The sequence below is a fragment of the Lithobates pipiens genome, unplaced genomic scaffold (genome assembly GCF_037356315.1).
Source record: "Lithobates pipiens isolate NorthernLeopardFrog02 unplaced genomic scaffold, aLitPip1_a1.2 Scaffold_8, whole genome shotgun sequence".
Classification (NCBI taxonomy): domain Eukaryota; kingdom Metazoa; phylum Chordata; class Amphibia; order Anura; family Ranidae; genus Lithobates; species Lithobates pipiens.
In genome coordinates this window covers 113,211,974-113,237,944 of record NW_027507903.1, presented here as the reverse complement: position 1 = coordinate 113,237,944, position 25,971 = coordinate 113,211,974, and the positions used below count along the sequence as shown (strand labels likewise).

Genomic DNA, 25,971 nt, shown 5'->3' with positions numbered 1-25,971 from the left:
ACTGAACTGCATATTCCAGATGAGGTCTTACTAATGATTTGAACAGGGGCAAAATGATATCTCTCTCTCTGGAGTCCATACCTCTCTTAATACAGGAAAGGACTTTGCTTGCTTAGGAAACCGCAGCTTGGCATTGCATGCTATTATTGAGCTTATGATCTACCAAAACCCTCAGATCCTTCTCCACTATGGATTCCCCCAGTTGTATTCTCCCTAGCATGTATGAGGCATGCATATTCTTAGCCCCCAAGTGCATAACTTTACATTTCTCAACATTTAACCTCATCTGCCACATAGTCGCCCAATTAGACAGAGCATTGAGGTCGGCTTGTAAATTAGAGACATCCTGTAAGGACGTTATTCCACTGCATAGCTTTGTGTCATCTGCAAAGACTGAAATGTTACTTTTGATCCCAGACCCAATATCATTTATAAAGATATTAAAAAGTAAGGGTCCCAGCACTGAACCTTGGGGTACACCACTGATAACCTTAGACCATTCACCTGTGGCAGGTTTATTCATGAAATTCAGTATTTGATATTTAATTTCTTTGTTTGCTCTCCATCGTTTAGTGTACTCACCTCTCTATTACTTAGATCCAGGTCCAAGTACAAGATCTTACTCATTTTATTAAAGGGCCTTATTTCCAATACATTCATAGCACCATCAACTTGCTCCACAACCTTGTGCAAAGTTCCATTATCTAGAGAAAAAAAAAATAGAAAGTGTTTACATATGCGGCAGCCCTTGACGCCTCTCTGAAAGACGATCTGTGTGGATGGCTTTTTAGAGGCATTTGAGAGGAGGTTGTGACGTGATATGAAAACTCGTCATCTCCTGATTTAACCCTGTAATTAGAGCACCACTGTGGTACAATTGCATGCATAGGTTTGGGGCATGTTCGGTGGCAGCAATACCTGCCAATTACAACACTGTTTAATTTTCTGCAGTGAAGCACATCACAGTCCTGACTGTCTGTGTGTCTGTGTATGGGAGAGCGGTCAGGGGGAGGTAAACGTGTCTCCGCTGCCTAGTTTTGCTACCCTTTGGCCACCTGTGAACCCTAAAGTCCTTATGAGTAAGGAACACCCAAACTGTACAGGTTTGTCTTGCACTTTTATTCAGCAAGACAGCAAATAAAGTTTCAATGCAGAAAGGGCTTTGTACAGCAAGTCTATAGCTTTAAACACATCAGACAGGCAACCTTTTGCACATACAAAGAGAGGCCTGGAGCAATGCCGAAGGTATTTAGTGGAGGGCCGGCATGACAGGGTTAACGGGGAGGAGCCGTGGCAGGGGAGACGGAGTAGGGCTGGCCGGCTGAGTGGACAGGCGGGAGCTTCTCATTTAGTTAAGCATGAAGCAGAAGGGGAGGGGCCAGTCTGCACGAAGAGCCGTGAGGGTAAGGCGCTTCCCACTCACCGGCCCTACAATTGGAGGAGCTTGGTGTGCTGGTATGGAGAGGGTTGTAAAAATACTGGATGGTGGTTATTTGGCGGGGTGCAAGGTACTTGTTAAGGTCATATGGGCACCTAAAGATCATGGTTTAGGGACACGTCTGAGAGCGGCTCCCAGTTGGTATATGGGTACCTGCTAGTTGTCTCTGAGTTGGAGTTTAGCGACTTGAGGCCTGAGAAGGGACTAGCAGGTACGGTTATGGGCTATGCCTATTGAACCCCATGGTGGTGATAAAACTGGAAAATTTATATATATATATATATATATAAAGGTTATTACGTTATTTTATGTTAATTATGGAAATTTATATATTGGTTAATAAAATGGCTGCTGTGTCCAATTTACTCCACCCATGTGTTGTGTGCTCATTAGAGGGAGGGATGGGTTTATTGGTAACAGGATAAGCCATAGTTAATACCATAGTCATGGATCTGTAAAAAACATACAGAGCTTCTGGAAATCAGTAGCATCATTCATAGCAGATCTTATGGGAAATCTAACCAAGCTTACTCTTGCTACAGCCTAATTAGGTCTTAAACTGAATATATACCCAATAACATATAGAAAAATTGTGAGCCATACATTAATAGCAGCAAGACTCACCATAACTAGCCTATGGAAATCCATGGACGCACCCAATTAATCGACTATAAAGCACAGTACAGGCATACCCCACTTTTAAGTACACAATGGGGTTTATTTACTAAAGCTGGAAAGTGCAAAATAAGGCTCACTTCTGCATAGAAACCAATGAGCTTCTAACCCCAACTTGTTCAATTAAGCTTTGGTAATAAAACCTGGAAGCTCATTGGTTTGTAGGCACAATTGAGCCTGATTTTGCACTTTCCAGCTTTAGTAAATAAACCCCATTGTGTACTTAAAAGTGGGGTATGCCTGTACGAACTGATGCTAGTTTATAAAAACTACTTTACTATTAAATTTAAAAAAAATGGAATACCTGGTTAGCCCGCCCTAGATTACCCAGTTACGTAGCCTCCCTGGCGGTATGATTATGTCCGATTTTTGCGTCTCAAAGCGGTACATTGTTTTGTATAGAAATTTGGCGTTTTATATTGTAGGCCTTTAATTCTTAGAAATAACATACTTAAATCTGTCCAAACAAAAGTCTAGTAGATATCCCGGGTATGATAAAGTTTGAAACTCAAAATCATAAATTATAATATAATAAATAACTATAAATAATTATAAAAAATAATAATATAATAATAAAATCGGTCACTATCGCTCAATTCTGCAAGTGTTCTAATTTACTATCGCTGTTTTCTAAAACCACTGTTGTCTAAAACCACTTTTGATGTAAAAGGGACACGTTTTAGTTTCTATGGACAATCTGAAGTTTCCAGGCAGAAAGAACAGTGTAATTTGTAACTCTATCCCTAAGTTTGAAATAACCTCAATTCACATACAAGTATATTTTTGATGTAGAAAATCATTTTGGACCTACTTACTTTCTTCTACTTCTTACCTTCTCATTTCAAGTTTTAAGTTTATATTGATGCAACTATCTAGTTAACTTGGTGTCCAGTCCATGTCTACAGTTTGAACCCATTAGGGGTAGGCTGGTCCAGGATATCAAGTGTTATATAAGTACACTACAACATTCCTGAATTACAGAAACCATGTGTGTCAGTAATGTCTACAAGACATGACAATTTATATTGTAACCTAATAAATTTCAATAAAAATTATTGTTAAAAAACAAAAAAAAAAAAAAAACACATCAAACAATGCATCTGCTTGTCTGAGCTAGTACCCAAAGTTATGTCAGTTTCTGACTAATATGGTGTCACCTAATGGGTTCTCCAACAAATAGACAGCACATGGTACCTTTTGTGAGCAATCAGCCTTTGCAACCAGCAGTAGGCTTTCACAGCAAAGAGAGTGTGTGTGAGAGCCTCTTTGTGCTTCACTCAGTTCACATATACAAAAAGCCTGTGCACAGCTAATACTAATTAGTGAGGTCAGGCTAAAAAAAATTTCAGATGGGTACCTGTGCGCCTGAAAACTGGTAAGCTAAGCTTCTGTATCCCTTCCCCTGGCTACTCACCCAAATTTCCAGATGACATATTTATTTTGGATGGTACTGTCAAACTTGCCTGCAACTGCATGGAATGCACACAATTATGGTGCAGTAGTTTAGCATTAGAGGGTTAAATCAAGCAGTGAGGATGAGCTATAACACCTCCTCACTGCTTATCAAATGCCCTCTGGAGGGTGATTTGAATGTGGAGGACAACTCAGGCCACCACATATGTGAAAAGGCCCTAACAGGTAAGATGTGGACCTAAAGGTGGAGGCTTTATCTGTCTCAAAGCTCTACAAAGCCCCTAGGCTCCAGAGCCCAGACCAGAACTTATTAACCCATCAAAAACTTTGTTTTCTCCATAATAGACACAATTTCTGGAGCCCCTTACCATGAGTAGGTGAAAAACCTAAGTGACACATAGAAACTGTCCACAACCGTGCCAGCCAAAGCCTTATAAGCCTTATACCATGACCACACCACCCAGCACCAATCTCATAAGGACCCATGCATCATTTTTACCTCAGAACTTTTTGATATTATTTGCTAATTTTTCTCCAGATTAAGAGGCTTTATTAGATGGCAAGCACTCTTATTGAGAGGGCTAGTGACACACGCAGTTCCTGCACAACTAATCAATGCCCTTTGGATTCCAATCCATAGAGTTTATCAGTGTCTGTGGCCAATCCTAGGTTAGGTCACAGACCACAGTCTTCTTATATTGGGCGATAGAGTGCAGTCATACATGTCCTTAATAATATCCAAGGTGTGATTTTTCCCCCATTCGATCGCCGCTCGATCTGTCTTTCTGGGGGGTTACCTCAAGTGTAACTTCTCGTAAGTCATATTTCCTGATTATTATCCCAGTCTGGTCCATGCGGATGTGGAGTGTCTTGGTGCTACCCGAGGAGAGAAAATGTTTTTAAAGGATCTCTATGTAGGAAGTACTCTTCCGGTGAAATATACATGATTGGCAGACTAAATCTCTGAAGAAGACCCTTGCATTCTGGGTTGAAACACGTCAGAATCATTTTTATAAATTGTCAACATTTTTATTACTAATGTTGCTATGAAAAATTCTTTGTCTGCAAGTGTACTTTCGGTTTAGTTTTTATTTCCTACTGGAGCTCATGTTGTTTTAACTATCATGTCATGCTTTTTGATACTATAAATAAATAATTACTTTTTTCATTTAAAGAAAAAAATGGCAAGCACTCAAACCAAAGCAATGTTTGGTTTGGGTCAAATATTTTTTTAGATTACCTGTTGCTACTATAATGACCCTGGAGATTGTTTTATTAACTGTTATCTCATCAACCACAAGTTTTCTGTAGTAATCTGAAGTCTGGAAAACAGTCTGATTCCTTGAAGGCCAAATCCAGTCAACCAGTTCAGGATGGTTCTTTACTTCTTCTGCTGTTTCCGGCGGAGTAAGTTCTGAGCGGCACTGAAACGGAAAAGTAAAATAGGATATTATTATGAACAGTCACATGTATGCATTGATAATAAAACAGGATTTATTATATATATAGAATTAGCTATGGAGTTAGTAGTCAAAGTGTTATGAAAAGCTACAATAATGTTTCAAGCAAATACAATAAATTACATTTCTATGGTGAAGAAATAAGCTAGGGATTACCTGTCCTGGACGAATCTTTAGATCTTTTTTTGTAGACTCAAACAAGTCTGAAGTGTGGAAAACCAACTCAATGTCTTCAATCTTATAGGAGCAGACAGCACTGTGATTCCTAAGTAGAAATAATGAATATTAACAGAGATAATAACATTGAAAATGGGAAAATGGAAACATTCCAGCAACCCAAGTTATTTCCTGAGATAATCCAATCTTGCTTCCACAACCCACTGTACTCAGACGTCAATGACCGGCTTTAGTTTTGTATCAATCCCTCTCACTCACTCTCTCTCTTTGTTTCTTCTCTCTTCTGGCAGCCAGGCAATCATTCCCATAATCAGACCTGAATCAGATCTGAAATTGTGGCTGATGGACGGAAACTGTGTGTCATCACTCCAATTTATTGCCAATTCCCTTTATTTTTGTAAATTCTTTTTATTAAAGGTTGTTTAAACATAGAAAAAAATACATACAAACATTGAACATAATAAACATTCAGCACTACAATTCTCAGCACCAGTGTACGATGCCACTCCCATACCAAATAATAACAGACATCAGAAATCCTTCCATATTAAAGCCTAGTAAAGGGGAAAAGGGGGAAGGGGGAGGACATATGCAATGTACTCCAATTCAAATTTTCTGATCATCAACAAGCGTTTCTCCTTTCTGCATATTCCTTAAAAGGAGTAGCATGGCCAAGATTTAGGCTAGGTTCACACTAGAATGAAACCTGCTATCTGTGTGCGTTTCCTGCACATTAACAACACCCCAAATGCAGGTCGCAAATGCAGTGCATTTGACTACACCAGATCACATTGTATAAGTGTGCCATGTGATCCATTTCCAGTGCGCTTCCAAAATTAGTGCATAGGCTGAAATTAGACCATGCTGAATCGCATGTAAAATGAACAGAAAAACGTTGCGTGTTCTTGTGAATCGAGCCTTAACATTGACACCCACTGCAGATTGTAACTGCAGCTTGTTTTGAATGTGAAGTCTAACCTAAAAAGCTCTGTCTAGCCTGGCTGCCATTCTCCCTTCCTCTGCACTAGTTACAGTACCTCTTCACACTTTAGCCTTCAGGAGTTCTTACGTGACTCTCCCCTTCACAGAAATTTCCTTTCTCATATTGTTTGCCTCTTTCCAATCCAACACTTTTATCCTCTAAAAACTCAATTATTCTGACAACTGTAACTGTTTAAACGCCAACTCTGGGAAACATTAAAGTTATACCTTGCAATAGGACAGCACCTACACTGCAAAGTTCACCTGCTCATTTTGTTCTGGCACAGCAAAGCACTTTTACTTACCTCTGCTCCCACGGCAGGCTGGGATCCCCCACGCTCTGGCGGTGGAGTGTACCGCAGCGCCATCATCTCCAATGGCAGGTCTATGTGCATTGGTTTTGATTAATCTATGTGCATTGGTTTTGATTAATCTATGTGCATTGGTTTTGATTACATTAGGACCTCAGACCACTGGAGCATGGGGGAGAAGACACTGCAGGGACTGGTTTAGCAGTGTAGAGGAAGATAGTATCAGGTAAGTAAATCTTCTTTTTATTGTCCTCTAGACCTAAATGAACAGATAACCCTAGCAGTGCTGACGCATGCAGCCTCACTGCAAGGGATAATTTTAAAGTTTCTCAGAGTCGGCCTTTAAGCGTTGATTGTTTAGGCAATGATATCTTCTCTCCTATCTGACAAGTTAGGTACTATTACCCTAAATATACCCCCTTTGCTCTCTACTCCTTATTCCATATGATTACAAGTGCATAAGCTAGAGGTCATCAAAAAAACTTGATAAAAGGACTTCCTCTCCTAAAATATGACCCAAAACTCCCCAGGAGATTATGAAGAGATGCTGTAGTGTAAGCTTATACTGTACTGTGCTTATAAACTGTACAATATTGTTGAGTTGTACCTTTTTCAGTTTTACTGTATATTGCATTTAATGTAAATGCATCATTAAAAATAATTACAATTACAAGTGCAGCACAGTGGCTAAGTGGTGAGTACCTCTCTCTAGCAGCACTAGACTTGTTGGTTTTAATCGCAACCATGGCATGGAGTTCGCATGTTCTCCCTGTGCCTGTGTGGGTTCTCTCCTGCACTCCCAAGACATGCTGGTAGGTAATTGTCTCCTGTCTAAATTGGTCCTACTATGTGTATGTATACATGTGAAATAGGGACCTAATGCCTCGTTTCCACTGAGTGGAATGGTACGGGCCGGTTCGGGTCGGTGCAGTTTGGAAGAGTTAAAATGGTCCGGCCTATTCAGGTGAGCGTTTCCACTGCAAGTCAGACCGCCAGGGGCCATAAATAAAATACCTTTGACGTGAGCATTGACGTTTTTTTTTTGTCCGCCAATCAGTGGAATGTATTGTGTGATGACAGTAGCTCTGCCCTAACCGTACCGTACCATTTTCTATGGACCCACATCTGAAGCAGGACCATGAATGGTGCGGTATGGTTCGGTTGTATGAGCCACTTTCATAATGGAAACACTCAAAATAACGCACTGTACCGAACCAACCCAAACCGATCCACTCAGTGGAAACTAGGCATTAGATTGTAAGCTCCTTGACTGCAGGGACTGATGTGAATGTACAATGTATATGTAAAGTGCTGTGTTAATTGATGCCTCTAATTAATTATCTGTAATAAATACTGTATTTATCAGTGTATAATACACCCCATCTTTTTAAGAGGGAAGTTTCTGTAAAAAAACTTAAATGTTAAATAAGCAACTTTGAAACAATATAAGGGTCAATGCCCATCTGCAGCTTCACCATTGCCATCAATGCAGCTTGATGAATGCCCATCTGCAGCCTCGCAAGTGCCATCAATGCAGCCTCACCATTGCCATCAGTGCAGCAGCCTCACCATTGCCATCAGTGCAGCAGCCTCACCATTGCCATCAGTGCAACCTGATCGATTCCCATCTGTAAACTAGAGGGGACAGGGAGGGGGGCGGGATGAGCGGCAATAGATTACATACAGTCAGAATCTCCTATGATAGACAGAACAGTGGTCCAATGGCGGCCCAGGACACTAGATTTCCTATTACAGAGGCCACTAAGTAAACAGGAGATTCTCATTGTGTGTAATCTGATGGCGCTCGTCCCGCCCCCTTTCCTGTCCCCTCCGAGGCAGCTAAAATTGAAGTATCGGCATAAAACACGCACACGCTATTTGCACACGATTTTCAGGGTGAAAAAGTGTGTGTTATATGCCAATAAGTAAAGTAATTACAAGTGCATGAGGCTAGGCCTTTGTCTTCTCATCTCCTTATTAATGTAGAGTATATATTTTGCTACCAGTAAACATTTGTATATACTCATCACTTTTTACACTTTATCTGTTTGATGTTGCAAATTGTTACAAGTAGCAAAATAATAGGCTCTCGAAAAGACTCTGTAATATTCATAGATGCTATGAGCTTCTCCTCTCCTAATGGACAAATGACAATTTTTGATTTTGGATCTCACCATGGATTAGTGAAGAGCCCATAAAACAGATCCTGCGATTGTAAAAAGTAGATATCCTGCAAGAAGTTATAATACTGCCCCTCTGAATTTCCACATATTAAACGTGATTTTAGAGCAGTGCTAAACATATTACGGTCATCTGGTTTCTCGGATCCCTTCTCCTCCTGGGAAACAATAAAAACAGACAATAACTGTAATTAGTGTACATGAATAAGGGGACAAAGAGTTCACATGTATGTATGTAATATGGATAAAATGTAAATCTCAGCTAAATAAAGCAGAAATACAATATGTATGACGTCTAAAAACCAAGGAAGAAAGCGGAAGTGCGTCCGTATGTTTCTGCTTTGGATCGCATTGTACTATGGTTGATGAGTTAAAATGGAAAATAGTTTGAGCTGATTACCTCCATTTTCTATTCTGTAGCAAAAAATCAGGGTCATCGGTTTACACAATAAAGCGATGTGGTCAGATATGGAGCTCAGTCTTTTACGAGCTACAATAATAACTTGTCGATTTGTGAAAATGTACATAGTCATCCTTTCTATTCAGGGAAGCAGCAAGATGTCTGAAGCAATGCAAGACATCCAAAAAGAGAATTGATTTAGGTATTGTTAAAATAAGATTGGATGAAGTAGCTTGAAAATAAAGGAACTACTGATGCCAAGTTCAATTTAATAAATGTCTTGGGAATACTTACCTAATTTGAAATGTTCTAATCTTTTCAAAGATATTGTCCAAGGGCAAAGTGACTCTATTGATTGTGACTAATATAGATTGCATATGATGTAGGTAAATACTATAAGTATGAAGTGATGTTTCGATAATGGTCCTAGTATTTCCTCGCCAAGTTCTATATTACAATAGATATTAGTTCTAAACAGCAGGGCTCTCCAAACTTTTTGATCAAAAGGCCAGTTTACTGTCCTTCAGGCTTTAGGGGGGCTGGTCTTTGGCCAATGGGAGCAAAAAATATACTTCGGCATCAGTGGAAGAAAACAATGCCCCGTAATTGGTGTCAGTCGAAGGGGTAGTTCACCAAGGGCTGGATAAAGGCAAGCAAAGGGCTTCATACAGCCCCCAGGCCACAGTTTGGAGACCCCTGCTATACAGAATTATAATACTTAGTACCCCCCCCCCCCCAATCCCCGGTACTGTCATTCCCCAACCATCCTTCTTGTAAGAGATCCGCTCACCTTACACATCCGAGCAATCATAGGCACTCTCTTGTCAATGGTTCTACGTTCACTGTTATCATCCATGAAGAAGAGAAAAATCCTATTTTCCATTTCCTGTTCTCCTGCCACTACTAGTGATTTCACAAATAGAGGATCTAATACAGAGGGAATACAGCATTATATTATCAAACTAGATATACAGAGTTCATAATAAATTACTATTGGTCTTGCTATTTTTCTGGTCTTACTGCATAGCTGTTGGATTTGTCTCATCTGCCTCATTCAGGGTTATTATCTGTACTCACAATGACCATCAAAAATATTTCCCCTTCTTAAAGCAGTATTAAACCCAAGAACAAACATTTATTATGTTGCAGCTTATCAATTCTTGGATGTGATGGCTCCATTAGTTTCCCTTTTTAAACTTTTTTATATTTTCATCTGGTAATCCAGCCAGCAAGTCTGTTTTTCAAAGCAAAAGCTCTCCAGCAAAATGTATCAGTTTACATGGATGATAAAAAAAAAAAAAAACACTTTACAGTGGCAGGGGTGAATACAATGACCAGCTTTTATTTATTCGTGCAAAATCTTTATCCCAAAGGGAAAAAAAACAATTTGCTGTAACTGTATATAATGCGTTAACTGGAGTTTGGGTTCAATTTGTTAGTGTAGCGAAACTAAATACATTTAACACTACACTTCCCTCCCAGACTGAAAAAGTTGCTTTGCCTGTTATGCTTATTTCCCCAGAGTTGTTTCTCACTAATACAGGAGACGTGTTACTGGCCAGACCCTCGAATTAAAACAGAAGAAAAAGACAAAGAAAAGAAAACAAATGCAGCCACCACATCTAATGATTGGTAACCTTCAAAATAGTATTTTTGATTTTGGGTTCAACAACCGCTTCATTTACAGTGCATTTTTAAAAATATATACATATTGTCATTATCTTTAAATGTATTCATGCTGCTAATTTCATGCTGCTATATTTCAGTCCAGTTAATGAATTATCTTTAAATGTATTCATGCTGCTAATTGTTTCTTTATATAAGCGTTAGCCTGGTAAAAGTATTAATAGGATCACATATACAGCAGAATTTTAGGAATTTGTTACAGGGCCAACACTCTATTCTGTGTTGTAAGACGACAGGATAAGTTTTTGTGGAGCTGGCTTTAAGTCTCTTTCCAAAATATTGCACCCATCTATTAAAATCATTAACTCATTAACGATTTGTCGTGCTAATTGCCTATGTTTGAATGCTGATCCAGTGGCTTCAATCTTCTTTGAAGTGGTTGTAATCTTTCACATATACCCAGTCAATTGACTGGCCTCAAGTGATACACAGAGATTAAACAAATCCTCCTACATAAGTTGTACCTGTTTATCTATGGATACATCTATTCAAAGTAAAGGATTTACACTTTACATGTTAGGTCGGAAAAGTAGGGGGTGGAGAGCTGAATTTACAATGGTCATGAGAGCTCTGAGAGGTGATTGGAGGGAATGGACACACCCTTCTCCAACGCAGCAAATAGGAACAGAGCTGAGGCTGTCAATCAGCCATTTAGGTATATTACCTTGCATTATATGTGTTTGTATATTTCTGTCCATTTAACCCCCCTGACGGTATTCCCGAGTCTGACTCGGGGTGGATTTTTTATACCAAAAGCGGTATCCCCGAGTCAGACTCGGGACTGCATCGCTGGATCCAGGAGGAGGTTTACTTACCTTCTCCCTCGGATCCAGCGTTGTCTCCCCGCTGTACGAGCGAGCCGTGTCTCGCTCGATGCATCACATCGCCGATCTCCGTGCCCTGCGAGCGTTGCGACGCACGGGCACGGAGATCGGCACCAAATTCAAAAAGTGAAACAAACAGTAAACATACAGTATAATGTAATCTTACAGATTACATTGCTGTATGTAAATATTTCACATCCCTGTTGTCCCTAGTGGTCTGCCCAGTGTCCTGCATGCAGTTTTATATAATAAAAACTGTTCTTTATGCCTGGAAACTGGAGATTGCCCATAGCAACCAAACTGTCACTGTACATCAAAAATGATTTTAGATCAGCTAGAAAACAGCGATAATAAATTAGAATCACTCGCAGAATTAAGCGATAGCGATTTGTGGGGAGATCCGTCATCAAATACTGAAAAGTAATGACAGTGACAATTCTGCAACTGAGCAAATTTCAGTGTTTTTGATTTGATTACATTATTGAATAATTTTTATTATTGTTATATTATTATTTGGTACAATTATTTATAATTATTTATTATATTATAATTTATGATTTAATTTTTCAAACTTTATCATACCCGGGATGTCTGCTAGACTCTGGTTTGGACAGATTTAAGAGAGTTATTCCTAAGAATTGCAGGACTACAATATAAAACGCCAAATTTTCATGCAAAATAATGGTACCGCTTTTAGCACCTAAAATCCGAAATAATCGTACCGCCAGGGAGGTTAATGAATAATGGTTAATAATAATTGGTGTTATGATTAAGCGCTATTATCTGCGTGAAAGGCATTTCCATTTCCATTTTTATCTCCTGGTGCTCGCTGTGTTGCATATGCTTTTATTTGTTGATCACTACAATAAAGATGTTGGCCTCCTTTCGGAGTGTGCAGTCATTCATCCATTTTTCCCTTAATGAATAACATCAAATGTATCTCTCTCTAGAAAACGTAGTTGCTCAGTCATATCCTCTTCAAGGTGGTATCCGAATGCACACTTACTCTTTAAGAGATTCCCGCCTGTGAAGCGCAAAGATTCTTTGCCAAGAAGCCTACGGAATGTGGCTTTCATTGTGTTTGCCGGGTTGTTGGATTGTTTGGGAATTGTAGAGTATATTTCATTTCCTATGGGAGATAACGATACAGTGAAATGGGAAACAAGAGCGAGATAAAGGCACAGACAGGGCACAGTAAAGCATAGCAGGGGGAAAAGACAGAACTATGAAGCAGAAGGGCTATAATACATACAATGACACTGAATCAGAAGTTAAATAAAACTTTGGCCGGACATTACAAAAGAAATATGTGCTGCATCAGCTATTAGTGCATCCTCACTTGCAGTTTTCTCTTAGTTCCCCTGAAGAATTGCTCATTACCAGTTGAGCCTGCCAGGGAAGTCCACCTAATGCAATTTCCTATGATGGTATAGCAACTATGCTGCACTGCTCCTGAGTTTATGGGCACCTTTGGCATTCTCATGTAGGCTGTGCCTGTGTGCACTACAGTGGGATGAAAGAATGCTGCAGGATTGTGCCTATCGGCATTGTCACTTCTCATTCATAAGCCTATAGCTGGCCACACGTCGTCCTGCCCACTGCTTTCTGGGATGACAGCACTGCCTCTGTTGCTGAAATCTTCTCAGTGTTAGCTGCAGTGCCTGGGAGGGGGGAGCATGTGAGATACAAGTGAAGGAGGATTCGGCTAGCCAAGGAACAGAAAACGTTTTTTGTATACTTTATGATACTTGTGCATCACATAGTAACTGGATTTGGTGGAACAGGGAAGTAGAATGTACACCGCTCCAAGGCTCTCTGCAAAGTAAAGATCTCTTACACCCATTTCACACCAGGGCGTTTTGCAGGCGCTATAGCGTTAGAAATAGCGCCTGCAATCCGCCCTAAAGAAGCTGCACCATTGTGTGTAGTGTGAAAGCCCCGAGGGCTTTCACACTACAGCGGTGCGCTGGCAGGACGTCAAAAAAAAAGTCCTGCCAGCAGCTTCTTTGGAGCGGTGAAGGAGCGGTGTGTTTCTTGCTCCTCCATCGCTGCTCCCCATTGAAATCAATGGGGCAGCGCTGTAATACCGCCGGCAAAATGCCACTATTGCGAATTTAACCCTTTCTCGGCCGCTAGCGGGGGGTAAAAGCACCCCGCTAGCGGCCGAAATGCGTCGCAAATCCGGTGGTAAAACGCAGCTAAAAATAGCGGCGTTTTACCGCCGACGCAATGGGCGGTGTGGTGTGAAAGGGGTCTTAAAGAGGAAGTAAACCCTGATGGGTTAACTTCCTCTTTGTCTCCCTGCAAAGGTAAAGCATAATGGGCTACCATGCATTGCAGTAGCCCATTATGTGTCACTTACCTGACACAGGAGCCAGCGATGTCACTGCTTTCCCCTGTAGCGGCCGGAGCAGCGATGATGTCACTCCCGCGCATGTGCATGGGAGCCGCCACTAATGGCATATCGCCGTTAGCAGCGGCTTGCTCAGTGCGCCTGCACGCCGCTGTCTACGGCGCATGTGCCGTAGACAGCGGTGCCTTTCTTTTTGTAAATACCTACTAAACCATGTAGGTTTAGGAGATATTTCTTGGACCTACAGGTAAGCCTTAAGCTAGGCTTACCTGTAGGTCAAAGTGGTTTGTAAGGGTTTACAACCACTTTAGTGTTATACCTGAATGTATACTTAAACTGATAACATAATCTGAATAGCATCTAAAAAAAAAAATCTTACAAACCTACTCATTTAGGAGTTCTTCCTAGGTGCTAATTCTTTGCTGCAATAACCCATAATTCACCTTGTAATGGTGTGATATCAGCAGAGTGAGTTCTAGATGGTTACTATGGTTTACTGCACTTAAGGGCAATAAGGTGATAAGTCTAGACTGCAGGACTGCAGCAATGGATTTTGGATCATTAAGATACAAACCAAAATATAATTTCACTCACTGTAGCTTCTACCCTGTCCACAGCACACTGCCTGTTTTTAATACAACAGGGTTATCTTATACTTTAAACTGGAGGTCCCCAAGCTGCAGCCTTTTGCTTGCTTTTATCTAGCCCTTGGGGTGCTATTTTATTCACTGATACCAATGATGGGCACAATTCCTCACAATCACACCAACGATGGGGCACAATTTCTCCCAATGACAACAACAATAAGGCCCAATGACACCAATGATGGCGCACAATTCTTCCCAATGACACCAACAATGGGACACAGTGTCACCAATAATGGGGCACAATTCCTCCCAGTGAAACCAACAGTGGAGCACAATTCCCCTCCATTGACACCAATGACAGGGGATTGTTTACTCCCACTGATGCTGGGACATTTTGTACTCTTAATGGCCAGAGTCTGGCCCCAGGGCCGGTGCTACCACTAGGCAAAGTACCTGCCTAGGGCGCCCAGCCACTGGTGTTTCTACTCTCTGCACTCTGCAGAAAGTAACTAAGCCTCAGCATCAGCAGGCAGGCATCACTTCATTCGCACATAGTGTCAGAGGTGCAGCGGCAGGGGGGACTGTGTCTGTGTCCCGACTCCCGAATGAAAGGAAGATAGCAAACATTCATTGATGGACACTAGTAGGCTGCATTGATGGGCACTGGTAGGCTTCATTTAAAGGACACTGGTGTGGCTACATTTGATGGGCGCTGGTGAGGCTGCATTTGATGGGCATTGGAGAGGCTACATCTGAAGGGTGCTGGAAAGCTGCATTGATGGGTGCTGGTGAGACTGCAATGATGAGTGCTGGTGAGGCTGCATTTGATGGATGCTGGTGAGGCTGCAATTGATGGGCATTGGAGAGGCTACATTTGATGGGCGCTGGAGAGGCTGCATTTGAAGGGCGCTGGTAAGCTGCATTGATGGCTGCTGGTGAGGCTGCAATTGATGGGCCTTGGTGGGCTGCATTTAATGGGCACTTCATTAAAAAGGCGGGGTATACATGGACAGGGAAAAAGGGGTGGAGTCAGGGGTGGAGCCAGGGGAGCAGCAAAATGAGCTTTCACTTAGGGTGTCAAAAATCCTTGCACTAGCCCTGCCTAGCCCCCCTAAAATTTGAAGGATAGTAAGTTTGGAGACCCTTGCTTTTTACTTTTAATGAAGGAAGACAGCTAAATTCTAAATTTTAAGTTATTGCGCTGGTAAACCAGAACCATAAGAAGCTGGCAACAACAATCCAGATGAGATTGCAGACAACATATACAACACAAAATTGCCACGCTAACTAAAGTAGTGGTGGGCGTCATTGCCGTGAACTTTCACAAAACGAGTTGGGTGGAGCCCATGCTCGTGATATCACCACACCCACCAATTCCATGAGGCTGTCAGCTGGATTCCCAGGATGGATACACACTGCATATATGCTCGTTTTTAACTGTCTCTGTGAGTAGTTGCCATTTTTTCACTTTTAACATATTTTATACATTTTAGCACAATGGGAGCTTTTTGATTCATCTTTCATGCATGACCTGCTGGTGAACCCCTTACCATTCCCCATGTGAGCTTTCCCATTGATATAAAGGAAAAATGTTGATGTGTCTCATTTTGCTATTAAGGAAAAGAGTTGATGACTTCTGCCTTAAAGTAGAACTATAGGCAAAACTTTTTTTTTTATAGAGTAAGGGAGGGTTGTTACCCCTGTCAGATTTTTTTTAATCTGAGTCCCATTGCGGAGATTTACCTTTACTTCCCGCCCCATAGCCAAACAGGATGTCAGAGGAAATCCCTTCAAATTAAGGGAATTCCTTAGGGACCCCAGGTCACCAGACCTTGTTTTTCCCACTGGAAGATTTCCCCTGCGTTACTTTTCTGGGGTCAACCCAAGATTCAGGGTTTCCTGTTTCTTTCACTTTAATGATAATGGTAAGCAGGAGAAAGAGAGATAGTAAATCTTCTTAATGGGGACTAAGACAGCAATAAAAACTGACAGTTGGTCTAATCCTTCTCCACTCTATCCAAAACTAAAGAAAAAGGTTTGCCTTTAGTTATACTTTAAAGCGGAGTTCCAGGCTAAAATGCAATGCTCTGTTCAACTATCAGCCAGTTATCTATGTAATGTATAACCAGCTGGCTCTCCCTCTCCCAGTCTGAATTCTACGGTGCAGAAAACGACAAAACTCTAAAATAATGACTGACTTGAGCTACTATACAGTATATCATTTATTTAAGGATGTTTTTCCTGAACACATACCTGGGTTTTAATGGGAGTATGATATACAGTCTCTGGCTACACTTTGTTTTAAGAAAATGAACCCCTATGGGGCGATGCTATCCTTTTTCCCGGATCTCGCTAAAGAAACCTTGGATCGACGCAGGGCCCTAAGGCCCCTCACGGAACTGCTCCGGGCGGCGTCCATTAAATATAGGTGGGGCTTCCCTGCGGCCTTGATCGCATCTAGAGATGGCAAAACCGCAATACTTCGATTTCCGGAGGAGCTGTCCAAATTCTGCACGGATATGTCCGTTCCTATCCCAGAACTACCTGGATGGCAAGAAGGCATCCCGCCCCTGCCCGCTGGGACCGACCAGGGCTGGCAGAGAGTGAGCCGTGCCCGCCGTACTTCTGCACCTGATTACCGCCCTTGAAAGGGCATCCTGCCCGCCAACTTGTTCAGCTTGGTTACCTGTTCAGGACGTCTACTTGCATCTGTGGGGCATACCGCCTGAATGTGACTGGGGGGGTTCCTTTTACTAAGTTTGTGCGAGGAAGCTGACCGCCTCTGGCGACAACGTGTTTTTGCAGGCCAGGGCTGAGCACCCCTAAGGGGCCCTCAGTCTGGATATGAACATCGCTGCTCTTTTGCCCTTTTTCTTTTTATTGGCGTGACATTTCTTCATCTTCCTCGCTGTGCCTTTGGAGCGTATCTGACTCATGGTTCCCCTCTCCCCCCCCCCCCCCCCATTGGGTACCCTACCGCCTTAGCTTCATACCAATATTGTTCTGTACAGGCGCTTTAGGTTTTGGATGATGTTATTCATAGATTTTTCTGCCTAGGTGTCGGCACCGGACCGCGGGGCGCTGCCTTGGACCTTTATGGTGTGGTTTGCGCCCGGCTGCCTGCGTCCCGCCTCCCCCTTTTTGAGCGGGGGCTGCCCGGCGCGGGGCCTCGGCGTCCGTTCCCCCGTTGGGGTGGCGGGCGTGGGGGCCCTGTGGCGGTCACGCAGCCCGCTCTTGCACGGCATAGTAATGCGTGCACTAATGGCTGTTTCTCGACAGCACCTTTTTTGGTTCAATTTGTTTTTCCCACTAAGGTGGGGCCTTGCATTTTCTTGTTGCCTTTCTCTCTCCTTTCCTCTTCTCTTTCACCTTTTCTGTCTACTGCCTCCACCTCCTCTGTTCCCCTCCCCCCTCTTTGGCGGCAGACCGCCTTGGTATTGTATTGATAATGTTGTGGTGATCGCGGTTCCTCCTCCTGAGACCCCATGGCTACTGTGAACATTGTATCTTTTAATGTACGGGGCCTTTACGCCCCAGGGAAGAGACACAATTTATATAGGGAACTGGACCGTTTGCGGGGGGACGTGGTCTTCCTCCAGGAGACCCACCTCACGCAGACGACTCGAGTTAGGTTACACTCACCACAGTACCCTACGTGGTACTACAGCCTCTCGGACATCTCTAAAGCCAAGGGTGTGGCCATCGGGCTTCGTAGGGGAACCGCGTTCACGTTTGAGGAAATGTTGTGTGATCCTGCGGGACGTTTTCTGTTTCTGCGGGGCACCTTGGGCAGCATGCAGTGTACTTTGGCCACCTTATACTCCCCTAACAAAAACCAGGTGCGTTTCTTGGCTTCCACACTTAGCTCCCTGCGGAACTTTGCACGTGGATGCATTCTCCTAGCGGGCGATTTTAATGTTCCCTTGGAACCTACTCTGGACACCTCTAGGGGTGGTTCCTCGCTTTCCGGCAGGGGAATAAGGTATATACGTTCTCGACTCCATGACCTACAATTGATGGATGTCAGGAGAATTGCTCACCCGCGGGAAAGGGACTTTACCTACTTTTCCCCGGTGCACCAAACCTACTCTAGAATAGATTTATGCTTCATTGACCACCAACACCTTCCGCTCATAGTGAAGTCAAGCATTGACTCATCCCCCATTTCGGACCATGCTCCGATTTCCTTAACCATTAGCGTGGCGTCCATACCCCTGAAGGCCACTAACTGGAAATTGAACGAGGACCTTATAGCCGAAGAGGCGGATAAAAAGGTGATGGGTGATAGTTTGGAGTTTTATTTTAAGACTAATGTCAGTCCTGAAGTTTCACCGGGAGTGCTCTGGGAGGCCCACAAGGTGTATATTAGGGGAAAGTTCATAGAATTGGGTTCTAGGAAAAAGAGGGAGCGCTTAACTCAACAGGCCAACTTGTTGCGGGACATTACTGACTTAGAACGCCGACATAAGTTGAACCAGACTCCGGCCCTTTTCCACGCCTTAACGGAAAAACGGGAGACCTTGAAGTCTCTCCTTCATTTAGACCACAAACGTCGCGCGCGGTTGGTAGCTCACCGTTTTTATGAGTGGGGCGATAGGCCCAGTAGACTGCTGGCTAATTCGGTGCGACAGCGGAAGAATGCAGCGTTTATTGCCAAAGTTAAGACCCCCTCGGGAGACTTGGTGTTCGAGACACCCCGTATAGCCAAGACATTCCGGGACTTTTACCAGCGCCTGTATCGGGTGCACCAGGGGGACCATGATAGAGAGGCTCAGGGACGCCTTATTGGGGACTATCTGGCCCGTGCCGCACTCCCGAAACTCTCCGGGGAGGTTTTGGCTTCCTTGGAGGGGGAGTTGACGACTGCGGAGCTTCTGGGCGCCATGAAAGCTATGGCGCGCGGTAAGGCACCGGGTCCAGACGGCCTCACGGTATCGTATTATAGAGCGTACGCTGACATACTGATGCCGTACTTGACCAGATATGCTAACGTGACCTCGGACGGCGGGGACCTTCGCCCGGAGACCACTCATGCACATATCACGGTATTACCCAAGGAGGGCAAGGACCCTAGTGACTGCGCGAGCTACCGCCCTATCTCGCTCTTGAATATAGATGCGAAGATTTATGCTAAAGCCATAGCGAATAGGCTGCTCCCCCTGGTGCCACAATGGATTTCACGGGATCAGACAGGATTCATCCCCGGGAGGGAAGCGCGGGATAATTCTCTACGCACACTCTCCTTGATGGCATATGTGCGGCGGACTGCCCAGCCCACCCTGTTACTCTCCACGGATGCTGAGAAGGCGTTTGACAGGGTGGACTGGGACTTCCTTATGGCTACGCTGGCGCACCTGGGCATAGGTCCCACTCTGCGCTCCCAAATAGCGGCGTTGTACCACTGCCCCACAGCTCAGATACGGATTAACGGAACCCTTAGTGACCCCTTCACCCTATACAACGGCACTCGTCAGGGGTGCCCGCTCTCGCCGATTTTATTCGCGATATCCCTAGAACCATTTTTATCCCTTGTTAGACAAAATCCGAATATACGTGGTGTTACCATAGGTACGACGGAACACAAATACGCGGCTTACGCGGACGATATTTTGTTCTACGTGCAACAGCCTCTGATCACCCTTCCAAATCTTATGTCCGAGTTTTCGGCCTACGGCGCGGTGTCAAACTTTAAAATCAATATGTCCAAATCGGAAATGTTAAACATCTCTGTACCCGCCAAACAAGTATCCCACCTGAAAAAGAACTATCCCTTTAACTGGCAGCTGAGCTCCATGAAATATTTGGGCATTTACCTAACGCCCTCATTATCGTCCCTTTTCCGCGCTAACTTTCTGCCTTTGCTCAACACTCTTAGGTCCGATATCCAAAAGTGGTCCCAGCTACGACATTCTTGGCTGGGAAGAATAGGCCTGGTTAAGATGAACTTGCTGCCCAGGGTGCTCTTCATGTTGCAGATGGTCCCGTTTGGGATACCGGTGGGGTTTTTTACAATTTTGACATCTATGGTATACCGGTACATATGGAATAGGAGAAGGCCCAGGCTGAATAGAACACTCCTCATCCGCCCTAAGTGTAGCGGGGGTTTAGCTGTACCAGATTTCAAACTCTACTATAGGGCCGTTGTGCTGACCAGACTCTCTGACTTGAAGTATTGCAAGGGCACGAAACTCTGGGTAAATGTGGAAACAGACCTTTGTGGAGCTGAACCTTCCACGCTGATGTGGATACCGAGGAAGTTCCGAACCCTTTTGCCTACCACGTCCCCACTTACACACTCCTCCTTGATGGTATGGGACTCTATCTGTAAGAGGTATGGCTGGCTGTATAACTCCCCCCTGATGCCCTTGGTGGGTCACAACTTTTTCCCACCGGGTAACATGGACCCTCAGATTCACCCGTGGCGGCTGGGCACTAACACCTATCTCCATCAGTTCACCGGCCCATCCGGGGTGCTACCTCTTGCTTCCATCATGGGTGACTCCTCCATTTCCTACATGGATCGCTGGAAACATCATCAACTGTTGAACTTTGTTCGCATGCTCCCAAAACCCCTGCGCACCCTGGCGGAGCTTACACCTGTGGAAACCGCATTTGCTGAACCTGACCCGATTGAGCGGCCAGTTTCGTACTTCTATCAGGCCTTGCTGTCCCTCACCTCTACGGGTACCCCCTCCTTCCTACGGTACTGGGAAAGGGAACTACAAATGGCGCTGTCTCCGTCCCAGCAGTCACAAATCCTAACACTGGCTCATGCCTCCTCTGGATCCTCTAAGACATCAGAAATGGCGTATAAACTTTTGACCAGATGGCACTACACACCGGTTGTCTTACATAGGTTCTCTCCCCAGTCCTCCCCACTCTGTTGGCGGGAGTACGGGGAGGTAGCCACTCATGCCCATATTTGGTGGTACTGCCCGAGGATCCGCCCATTCTGGCTGGCGATCATATACACAATTAAAGAAATCCAGGGGTGGGAGGTACCTAATGACCCGTGGTATGTCCTGTTCCATTGCACGGGAAGGCCGACAGGCTCCTACAAGAGGTCGATTACACCACATCTCTTAAACGCTGCTAAAACCCTCATTCCTCAGTTTTGGAAGCTGAAGACGATCCCCACCCTCCGGCGTTGGTTGCTCAATGTGGATACCACATATTACATGGAGGATATGACCCTTTCCCTCCGGGGTAAATCTGAGTTGTCAACAAAGATCTGGGCCTGTTGGGTTGCCTTCAAATATTCCTCGAGTTATGCAGCCATAATGTCTCAACCAGAGTGAAGTGAACATGACGCTTGTTTTTACTACATCTACTGTTATTTTGCAATAGGTTGTCTGACGGTGGTCTGCCCCCTCCCCCCCCCCTCCTCCCCTCCCCGCCCCCCCCCCACATCCCCCCCCCCCCCTCCCTTCTTTCTCTTTCTCTCTCTCTTTCTGTTTATTTTCCCTTTCCTTTACTCCCCTTCTAATTCTGTCTACTATATTTCCTCTTTTATGATAGAAGAGGTGGGTGTATATTTATGTGCCCATGTAACTAACGTTATAATGTTGTAGATCTTGCTATTGGTTTCTATATTGATCGTTATGCTCTGTACACGCTTCTCTTCTTTAATAAACATTAATTAAAAAAAAAAAAAAAAAAAAAAAAAAAAAAAAAAAAGAAAATGAACCCCTAATTGAATAAGCATGTCAGTGATTATGGAAACTGCATCCTCCTTTTGTCCTGTACATGTGGGCCAATGAAAACCAAACAGGGGTTGTGCATGTCCATTCCTCTTGGATGTCAATGTTGGGCATAGGTAGAAATATATTATAATTTTAACTGACTTCCAATTTTCACTCTGATCAGATTTTAATCCTTTGGTTTAGGAAATACGCAGCAGGCATCCAAGATTGACAATATTGTTATCAGCTTAATTTGAAATCTGTAATCAGCTCTGCTGTTAGAGACTGTTATGCCCCATACACACGGTCAGACATTCTGACAACAAAATCCATCAGATTTTTTCCGACGGATTTTGTGCTAAACTTGTCTTGCATACACACGGTCGGACAAAGTTGTCGGAAAATCCAATCGTTTCCTATCAAGGTGACGTACAACACATATGCCGGGACTATAAACGGGTCAGTAGCCAATAGCTGTGGTCTCTTCATTTATTCTGAGTATGCGTGGCACTTTGTCCGTCGAAATTGTCTACACACGATTGGAATTTAAACGATTGGATTTTGTTGTCAGAAAATTTTAGATCTTGCACTCAAACTTTGTGTGTCAGAAATTCCGATGGAAAAAGTCCACTGGAGCCCACATATGATCGGATTTTCCTACAACACGATTCCGACCGTGTGTACAGGGCATTAGCAACATCCTTGCTTAGACTGCAGTTCTTCTTTAAACCTCTAGTGAATGGATATTGATTGTGTACAGCACGGGAATGCTTAGTAAAAGAAATAGGAAATGATCCAAGAGTAGGTTGCTGAATCTATTAAATTCCTAATTTACATACACAAAAATGTGCCAGTTCTGCAAAGACAACAATTCTTAACTGCTGTCTTTGCATTAATGTATTGTACTAACATGGCAAACTCACCCAAAGTACTTGGTAGAGGTTAAAAAAGGCTACTTATAGCAATTATAATGCATTTTGCTGTAAACTATACAATTGGCTGCATCTAGATAGCTTAAAGACCACCAATATTGTATCCTGATAACCATATTCAATAACATATGCAATATACAATATTAAAATATATAAATATATACTGTATATACAGTATACATTTTTTTATTAATATTATTATTTCACATGCTTTTAGTTTTATTTTTTTCCACATTTACCTCCAAACCAAGCTGTCCGCCAAGTGACAGTGACAGAGGTTGATACGGACAATAATACTGCCAGAATGTTGACAATTGTCATGTTTTATTCAAATGGTTTTAGGCTCCCTTTAAAAAAAAGTCTGCCACTGTGACTGCACCCCAGGCTGCAACGTTACCAGAATACAATACAACAGATATCTTGTGTTGTATGTTCTAGGTAGGTAGGGCTAAAGAAAAAAATAGGAAATTGCAAGATTTAGCAAGACAAGTTAATTATAACGACGCTATAGAGCTTTAATCATAGGCAAAAATAAGGTATACAAGTTGCTAAAAAGGAAAAGCATAGAAAGGAAACTATAGCTTTGTTATAGTTTATATATATATGTGTGTCTGTATGTAAGTATATTTTAAAATATTAACTCCAAATGTATGCCCCCTGAAATACTATAGTTTCCTTCTATCAAAGCAAGACTCAAGATAGAACAATGAACACTATTTATTCACCTGTTTTTAAAATATTATAATTGAATCCTGGGTAGCGGGGGGATAATTGTTCAGCCCAACTTGATCTAATTTTTTCAAATTTTTCACCATTCTGAAATAAAGATCAGTGTATAAATGTCTACAGAGAAAAGACTAGTTAGAAATATTTATTTTATAAACAGTGGTGTGATCCTGGTAAAGTCAGACCGCTGCTTTATAGATGGGATCATAAGTATAACTGCAGATGAGGGTAAAGATGAGTTATAAACTATTTAGATTCTTTCATAAACCCATTTTTGACTGGATTCCTTCAAAATAGCCAAGTAACCCATTTAGTCCCAAATCATCACTAAATCAAAAAGATTTCAGACACATTTTGAACATTAAAGAAACACTAAGTTTATTGAAATTACTCCATGCTATACGGAAACCGGGAATTACCCTTTTTTTTTTTAAAACTTACATTGGGCCAGCATGGTTATTATTATTATTTAGGATTTATATAGCACCAACAGTTTGCACAGTGCTTTACAATATAAAGGGAGAAAATACAGCAACAGTGCAATTTAATACAAGAGGGTTAGGAGGGCCCTATTCCTGCGAGCTTACAATCTAATAGGGAGGGGCTGGTGAAACAAAAAGTAGTAACTGTGAGCGATGAACTGAAGAGGGAAGTAGAAGATTTGGTGGTTAGCTGAAGGCAGGATAGGCTTCCCCGAAGAGATGAGTTTTCAGGGATCACCTAAAAGTGGCTAGAGTAGCAGATAATCGGACAGATTGGGGTAGTGAGTTCTGGAGACTATCATGGGAGGAGGAGACAAGGGAGCTAGAGAGCAGGAGGTCATGGGAGGAGCAGAGAGGACCGTTTGGGTGCTATTTGGAGATCAGATTGGTGATGTAGCTCGGGGCAGCGTTGTAAATGGCTTTGTATGTTATTGTTAGTGTTTTGAATTTTATTCATTGGGTAATGGGAAGCCAGTGGAGGGATTAGCAGAAAGGGGTGGTGGACATTGATAGGTTGGTAAGATGGATGAGCCTTGCAGCAGCATTCATGATAGACTGAAGAGGGGATAGCTTGCTGAAAGGTAGGCCAATGAGGAGGAAGTTACAATAGTCAAGACGAGAGATAAACAGGGAGTGAATAAGTTGCTTAATGGTTTCAGTGGTTAGAAAGGGGCGTATTTTGGAGATGTTACTGAGGTGAAGCCTGCAAGATTTGGATAGGGATTGGACTTGGGGCTGAAAGGATAGGTCAGAGTTCAGGATTACACCTAGAATCGTGGTATGAGGGGAGGGAATGATGGTGTATATACCGCCCCTGCCCATTGGAATGCATGGGCAGCGCTGCCAAAGCACCTGAAAAATGCTTTGGCAGTGGCGCTACATGGACGCTATTAACCCCTTCTTCAGTTACTAGTGGGAGTTGAAAGAGCCCCGCTAGTGGCTGAAAAGCCCCGCTAAAACGACAGTAAAGCACAGCAAACACAACAGTAAAGTGCCGCTAAAACTAGCGGCGCTTTACCGCCGATGCCCTCACCACCCCAGTGTGAAAGTACGCTAAGGAAATCAAAGCAGATGCTCACACAATCTGTCTCAGCTGCCAAAGTAGTTCAGTGAACCTGTGCAGGGAGTTGCTCTGAGAGCATACTGACATCACGGCCAGGGAGAAGGCAAGAGAGAGGTTTCTACACAACTAAGCGTGTGACACTCCTGGAAGTGTAAGGTGTCCAGCTCTCATAGCAAGATTTACAGAAAGATAATTGATCAACAATTGGAATGATTTCAATTAGTGAACCGATTTTTCCTCAAGGTCAGTTCATCCAAAATTTACATTTCAGTTTTTAGCAGATACAATCAACTGCCTTCTATTTCTCTCAAAGCTTTATTGGTGAGATATCTGCCATTAAAGAGGATGTAAACCCTTCATAAACCCAGTGAAGTGAACAGCCTCAGATGATACACAGTGATGAAACAAGACTCCCAACATAAGTTTTACATGTAGGTAGCACCCTGGTGTTTAGGCAGGGTTGCTCCTAAATTTACCTGCCAGGTATAGCTGCCTTGGCTAATTGTTGAAGATCAATTGAGCTCACTCTAAGTCTGTAATGGCTGCACTTCTCTCATTTGCCGATAGGCGGCCGGATACCTGGTGGCATTAGATATGAGAA

The 25,971-nt window shown here is 43.0% G+C and overlaps 1 protein-coding gene across 4 annotated transcripts in view; it reads right to left on the bottom strand.

Annotated features, from left to right (window-relative positions):
• Positions 1–25,971, bottom strand: part of SEMA7A (semaphorin 7A (JohnMiltonHagen blood group)) — a 72,127-nt gene that overhangs the window by 28,270 nt on the left and 17,886 nt on the right. For all 4 annotated transcript variants that reach the window (XM_077470898.1, XM_077470899.1, XM_077470900.1 and 1 more), the window contains exons 5-11: positions 23,825–23,915; positions 12,552–12,674; positions 9,826–9,962; positions 8,630–8,793; positions 5,143–5,251; positions 4,767–4,950; positions 583–704 (exon numbers count right to left, since the gene is read on the bottom strand). In XM_077470898.1, coding sequence (XP_077327024.1) covers positions 583–704; positions 4,767–4,950; positions 5,143–5,251; positions 8,630–8,793; positions 9,826–9,962; positions 12,552–12,674; positions 23,825–23,915 — 930 coding nt within the window. The remainder of the gene's footprint in view (positions 1–582; positions 705–4,766; positions 4,951–5,142; positions 5,252–8,629; positions 8,794–9,825; positions 9,963–12,551; positions 12,675–23,824; positions 23,916–25,971) is intronic.